Consider the following 7,052-nt stretch of genomic DNA (forward strand, 5'->3'; position numbering starts at 1 on the left):
GATTAGCGTTTCTGCCTCAAAAATAGGCAGCTATCCATAGCCCCTTGGAATGCATCATTCACGGCAGCGTGCAGCTCTTCAATTGCCATATTGTCCGTACTCATATTTGCGTCACGCCACTTGGTGCGCATTCGCAGGGCCTTGAGGTACCTTAACAAGCTCAAATCTCCTTGAGGAAGCGCCAATACTAGTATTCCCTTTGGGAGTACATCTTCACACACTTGTTGCAAGAACATATCTACTTGTTCGCAATACGACTGCTGTTCTGCCATCCATACTTCATGATTCTTGACGAAATCGTTCCTTAGCGCTGTACTTGCACGCGGCGGCTCAATTTCAATCCAATAAAGATCCGACGATCGCGTTTTGTCGTTGGATTCGTCGCCCAATGTCGCCAAAAGACTCGACTTGAGAGTATCAAATGACACACAACTTTTCACGTCCAAAAGAGCGCTTGCTGCCGAAGAAGATGATGAAACCAAAGGAGAATCGGCTTCCGCAGAGGCCTTCAGCGCTTGAGCATGGCGAAATGGACTCTGTAAGTCATCCTTATGATCGCCACTGGCAAAAATATCCCATGGTTTTCGCTTTGCTGACTTCGCTGTCATCCTCTCACAGTCTTCCTCCGTCTGCAAACGAAGCATCGTCATCGTTTTTCCAAGAGCAGCGACTTTATCAACAATCGAATCAAACGCACGACTACAAGTGTCGGACTCAGGGATGCCATACCAAGGTCCTTCTCGAACCTTTAGCAGTAATAGATCCAACGACGCAATGGCATCTTCAGCCGAGTCATGACCAGTCTGACTCGCCATTTGAATGTCTTTCTTCACATAAGTCTTTGTCAAGTACTTAAGTGACGTTCGAAATGGAAAACCACGTTCATGTGGGTATAGAATCGCAGTATCAACAATAGTTCCGTGGACTAAGCGAAGCGCACGGAGGTCGCTTGTTAACGAATGCCCCACTAAAATCGTGTCTTGAAAAAGGAATCGCGTGGTTAACTCCCGTTGCACGTCCGCGAGAATGCACTTAGTATGCTGCAAACTTTTCTTCGAGATGCCACTGAATTCCGTGTGGTAATTAATGATCGTGCTCTGGGGCTTTACAAGCTGGTCATAGACAACATTTCCTTTAATATCGACGAGTGTCACGCGCGTGAGTTCCATGCCAATATCCGTCTCACACATTTCACAGTCGAGAGCATAGATCAAATCTTGCGACGATGTCTCGAAGGATTTCGTACAGAGTTCCACTGTCATTTCATCTTTGTCAGTCCACGCTTTATTCCGTGGCATCGGTCGGGGCTTGGTTGCGACGTAGTGATCGCGAGTATTCCCTTCCGTCGCTATCAACAACTTGCGTTGTTCTTCTTGAGTGTCTAGAGGAAATCCATGCTGTTTCAATTCATCAAGTGACAGCAAATAATACTCGAACGCTTCCCGTTTAAACGTTTCGATCGCATCAGTGCCATTTGACTCGACCACTTTTGCTTTGCTAAGCTTCACAGACTCTTCCTTTGCTTCTTGTTTTTGCACAATTAGCGTCCCATCCAATGAACGGGGTACATCGACAGCAATGGCTTTTACAAGCGTTAGCCACAGAGACCGTGGCTTGTCGTTCTGCCGACGTTTCTTCATCAAATGCTCTGGTACTGTACGCGCATACGTCTCGTCCGTTACAGATTCCGTCCGAAAGTCATGCATCCTACCGTCTTGACTCACAAGTACATCCAACGTATATACATCGTTCTCCACCTCCTCGGGTACACTGTCGAGGTCGTTTACCGTCTCTTTTAACGCCACTTTCGTCGTACGTTGTCTCCACTCGAGATGCAACAAATCCCCATCCAGCTTCCACGTGCCTCCAAGAGGCTGACTCTGACGCGTAAAAGTCCCTGCGGGCGTCAAAACGACTTCATCGGTAAACCCCGCCGAGTGTTTCATGACAAACGTCAATTCATGCGCAAAAAAGAGCTCTTCCGTCGAGAGTATTGTGAGATCGACTCTTGGTTTTGTAAATCGATACATGAGCTCAGCTATAGGAGCTTCGGATCGTCGAATTTGAGTCAATTCGGCCTTTGCTACTACGACTGGCATACTCGAACATTGATCGAAAAAGCGTAACGTGGGGCGAAACTTTTGTACTACAGATGGATGCATGTTTTTTAGCATAATGATACATACTTTTGTCGGTAGCGGCGCGCCAGGGAAAAGATACGGCAGCAAAAATGGGCTCACGAGACCGTCTTCATTGAGTTTGTCCCCGCGGAGGACATTGAGCACAAGTGTCTGGACGTCGTCAAGGTTTAAACGTGTACGGCTACGGACCGCACTCATCCACATGGCAAAATCAAGCAATACATTGCTAGAAGGTTGTTGTCGTGGGTGTTTAATGATCATGTTTTCCGCGTACATGCGGTCGTCCAGTGGCTCGTAACCTGCGTCGTCCCGTCGACGGTCCGTATTATGGTGATTAGTAGTACGCTGACGCTGCGACAGCGGCACACGCGTGTCGTAGATAGACGAAGCGGTCTTTAATGTCGCAGCGTGATCAAGCGCCATGTGCGTGCGCTTGCGTGGAGTTTGACGAGTGGGAGTGAGCGAGCCAACACTCTTGGAAGGGTGCCCAATACCTTGATGTGTGCGAGGCACATTTAAAGTCGAAAGAGCGACGGAGACAGCAAATTGGTTCAAAGTAGCGACTTGTGCAATTGCTTCGCCTTCTTGGAGGATCTCGCCATCTTCGCACTCGTCTTCCGACCCCATAGACGTTAATAAGACAAATTGTCTGTTTTTTTCTCGACTTTATATTTCAAAAATTAGGTTTTCGAGTCTTCTTTCTTCAAGACTAATCACGTCAAGAGAATTTCTTTGCGAGAAGAGACCCTTCCCTCCTCTGTGCGTCGGTCTTCACGTCTGTAGCTGGACATGCTGTCGTCCACTGACTCGATGCAATCCACGCAGCCATCGCGCTCGTCATCACCGCAATACCCAGGCCCAGACTATCGCTACAGCGCTCAAAACATGCGCAACATCGCGGTGCCTCCCCGGTCTTCGAGTACGTAGCCTTTCATCACTCGCATCTGTGACATGTGATGCCTCACTTGTGTTTTGCGTAGCTGGTCGAGCCAAAACGGAGCAAGTTGTGCTGGAATTCTTGTATAAAGTCGCTGAACTTATTATCCAAAGTCGCGTGAATTTCCACGCGGAACCCGATTTGCGTCGTGGAAGTCGTCGCGCTCGCTTTAATCTCGATATTGAGGAAGTCCCGATCGTTCGCGACGCGATGGCGGCGTGGAAAGAAGACGTGACGTTGCCACTTGCCATTGACATTTATTGGGATGCCGGTAGTCACACAATTTTACTCGAGCGCTGGAGCGTCACGTTTGTAGCTGATGGAGAGCATGCATTCGCGTACTTAAGCTCGACACAGGACGTTATTCAGCAGCTAAAAGAAGTTTGCAAACGAATTAGCGTGCTTCTTCGTGCGCTCTTTTCCTTTATGCGCCAGCTTCCAGCACATCGTCTTTTTACGCAGTCGTACCCGTCGATGTTGAGCTACACGCTCCATGGTGCTGTTGCAAGTGATGCCGTCCATGCGTTTGAAACCCAGCGCGTTGCTACAAGCAGCTACTCGTTTATGCCAATTACTACACCGTTTGGTAATTTAAAAGTCACAGCAGTCTATCGTCGCGATTGTGATCCATTTACAGAGCTCCGAGAGCTCGCAGCACCTTTGCGGATTTTACAAGACGACTTTATTATTCAAGATTATGTGCCTAGTTCTCCAGAATTTGCGTCAGCGAGTGCGCCTGTATCGCGAAGTACGACCGTGGAGACGCCAACGCGAGAACATGAGCATCGTACGGGATCTTTTGTGCCAGTGAATGGACCTCCGCCCACGAGTAATTACGACAAGGACGCTCTATCGTCGCGTCGGTCGTCTCCACGCTCCATCCCAGTGACAACTCAGCAGCCATTTAGCCACTTAAATCATGACATGGATCCTCAAAGGGAAGAGGAAGTGCAGTTACCCATAGGAATGTCAAGACCCATGGCCATTCCTCGAAGTAATAATAAAGCAAGCATCGCAATTGCTGCGAATCGAGCTACTTTGCAGCATGCACATTCGTACGGTGGCGAAGACGATACCCATTTACTGAATGCCGCAGCAAATTTGAATGTGGCGGCTGCGCCGTATGGATATGGAAACGTCGCCATTGCACGCGAACGAGAACATACGTTGTCGCCGTCGTTGGCGTTTCAGCACCGACAGCAGCAATTGTGGGAGGGACATGCAGCGCATCATGATACCGAGTCTCGACTTCACTCGTCTCCGAGTTGTTTGGACGAACCACCGATTCATTTACTCGACTCGAGTAGCCACGGCAGTACGGCGTATCAATGTTTGTCAACGCCACCTCGCCATCCAAAGACGGTAGCTTTGCTACGCACTACGTCTCCTGCAGTCACGCACAAGCCCTTTCTCGAGACTCATGCTGCGGCCGGATCGTTTGAGCGCTTTGCACTCGACAGTGTCCCACCGTCTCACGTACAGCCACATCGATTGCATAGTCGAAAAGGATCGTTTAGTGGTGCATTTGTCTCGGAATGTAGTACTAGTACGGGCGGCAATGAAAGTCTAGTACTTTTGAACGAAGGCACCACTGACATGTCTTCTACTGCGAAAACAGAAACAATCACAACGTATTCAGGCTCGCATGTACACCCTTCGACCGAGTGCTTACCTCCCTTCACGTCCAGTCCGCCGTTTCAAGCTAATCCATGCGAGCTGCTTTCAAAGTCGCCGGGGTATGCGTATGCAAAGAGTCAATTGTGTTCTGGCTCGAGTACTGTGCCGATGTTTATTACGACCGATCGTTTTCAACGAAGTAGCGAGACTGCAAAACCGGTAAAGTCGGCAACTATGAGCACTGGAGAGCATTGTGAATTTTTACCTGATTTTGGGCATACGGGGGTCGCGGCGTGGGGGATTTCTCCCGATAGTCCGGATTCCTTGAGTCTTGCGCTTGGCAGTACTGGTAATTCGAGAGATGAAGAAGCTGCTGTTGAGTCGCGGGACAATTTCATGGATGACTTGGATGCCCTCATCTTGCCTTTTGCAATCCATGATGGACAATTAAGCGCTGCGACGACTGCGGGGGACTCGGTTTCGTCTGGAGCTGGGAGCTCTTTTAGTCGTTTATCTGGTGCGTCGGTGGGAAATTTTTTGCAGCAATTGAAAAACGCGCCACGTTTGAGCAAAAGTTTGTCGACGCTTGGGCCATCGATGTCACCGGATGAAGCCGATAATTGTATTGACACGAGGCAGGAAATGAAGGCGTCGTTTTCGATGTTTGATGAGGAATTGGCAGGTTTTCGGAATCTGCGCGAGGAGCTCACGCAAATGTTGTAAAAGGCTTTGAGCTTTTTTATAAACCTCTCTATTCAGATCAAAAGTAGTTTCTGGTGTCGAATTTGTAAAATACAAGATTAAAATTTCTTCATTAAAAACGTGTGCTTGATTGGATTGTCAATTTTCAATTGGAATTAGAAAATGGTAAAAAATAATTGAAATGAAACGCGCTTTATTGCTTCAAGTTAACGAGGCCTTGGGCTCAGCAGCAAGCGCGCGCTCGAGGTCGGCGAGAATGTCTGGGAGGCCTTCAATGCCAACGGATAGACGAATGAGGTTATCGGAAATTCCCAGCGATTGACGCACTTCCGCGGGTACGGACGCATGCGTCATAATAGCAGGAGACTCGGCCAGCGACTCGACCGCGCCGAGGCTTTCAGCCAGTGTAAACACTTGAAGGTTCTCAAGGAATGCACGTGCCTTTTCAAGACCGCCACGGACGTAAAATGTCACCATGCCGCCAAACCCTGACGTCTGCTTTTTTGCAATTTCATGCTCCGGATGAGAGGCCAGCCCTGGGTAAGACACTTTTTCAACAGCAGAGTGAGCCTCTAGATATTCTGCGACCGCTTGAGCGTTCTTTGCATGAGTGGCCATGCGCACGTGCAGCGTCTTTAGACCACGGAGTGCCATGTAGCAGTCAAATGGCGCGGGAACCGCACCAATACCATTCTGAATGAATCGGAGCTTGGTGTGAATCTCCTCCGAGTTCGTGATGACTACTCCACCCACGACGTCACTATGGCCATTGATATACTTGGTGATACTATGCACGACAATATCAGCGCCCAACGTCAAGGGGTTTTGGAAATAAGGCGACATGAATGTATTGTCGACAACCAGCAGCAACTTATGTTTCTTGGCAAAGTCCGCCACAGCGCGAATGTCTGTGATCTTGAGCGTCGGGTTCGTAGGGGTCTCGATCCAAATGAGTTTAGTCGATCCAGGACGTACCAGCGTCTTGACCTTGTCAAGATCTCCCATGTCCGTAAAAGTAAACTCAATATTATACGTAGGAGACACAGTCTGGCGAAAGTACCGTTGTGTGCCGCCATAGACGTCATCGATGCATAGAACGTGATCTCCGTGCTTCAGCAGATGCGTCACAGCTGTTGTTGCGGCCATGCCGGACGAGTAGCACACGGCAAAACGGCCTTGCTCACAAGCAGCTAGTGCACGCTCTAGAGCACCACGCGTAGGGTTGCCCGTGCGCGAATACTCCCAGCCCTTGCCAAACGAGTTGACTTGTTCACGACCGGCGACGACGCCTGGAGACGCTTGCGCGAAAGTACTTGCTAGAGTGATAGGGACGGCTACTGCACCAGTGTGCTCGTCCGGAGCCTGGCCTGCATGGATTGCGGTAGTACCAAAGCCGTGATGCTCATCGACATTTGAGTCCGCACTGGTCATGATGAAGACTGACGTTCAATGGCTCAGGGTTTCAATTCACTACAAATGAATACACGGGACATTATCGGATTAAGAAGGTAAGAGGACAATCAAGTTGGTCATTTCACGTGTTTCTGGCTGCCACCAGTTTTGTTCTCGTCATGAAGCATTTAGCCTTTACGATACGTTTAGCGCAGCAAGTTAACCCAGCGCAGCAACGAGTTAAGCTCTGCTGACTACGGCTG

General features: G+C 49.2%; 3 protein-coding genes across 3 annotated transcripts; 1 reads left to right on the forward strand and 2 right to left on the reverse strand.

Annotated features, from left to right (window-relative positions):
- Window positions 1–2: 2 nt before the first annotated feature.
- CCR75_000866 (uncharacterized protein) lies at window positions 3–2,768 on the reverse strand (the record flags this gene model as incomplete). Its single annotated transcript, XM_067958972.1, has 1 exon — window positions 3–2,768. One exon carries the CDS (start codon window positions 2,766–2,768, stop codon window positions 3–5), a length of 2,766 nt encoding a protein of 921 aa, XP_067819492.1.
- A 162-nt stretch (window positions 2,769–2,930) lies between these two features.
- On the forward strand, window positions 2,931–5,418 carry CCR75_000867 (uncharacterized protein; the record flags this gene model as incomplete). Its single annotated transcript, XM_067958973.1, has 2 exons — window positions 2,931–3,060; window positions 3,122–5,418. 2 exons carry the CDS (start codon window positions 2,931–2,933, stop codon window positions 5,416–5,418), a joined length of 2,427 nt encoding a protein of 808 aa, XP_067819491.1.
- Window positions 5,419–5,598: 180 nt separating this feature from the next.
- CCR75_000868 (uncharacterized protein) lies at window positions 5,599–6,828 on the reverse strand (the record flags this gene model as incomplete). Its single annotated transcript, XM_067958974.1, has 1 exon — window positions 5,599–6,828. The coding sequence occupies one exon, from the start codon at window positions 6,826–6,828 to the stop codon at window positions 5,599–5,601; it is 1,230 nt and encodes a 409-aa protein (XP_067819493.1).
- Window positions 6,829–7,052: the final 224 nt, after the last annotated feature.

The sequence above is a fragment of the Bremia lactucae genome, linkage group LG9 (assembly GCF_004359215.1).
Source record: "Bremia lactucae strain SF5 linkage group LG9, whole genome shotgun sequence".
Lineage (NCBI taxonomy): Eukaryota > Oomycota > Peronosporomycetes > Peronosporales > Peronosporaceae > Bremia > Bremia lactucae.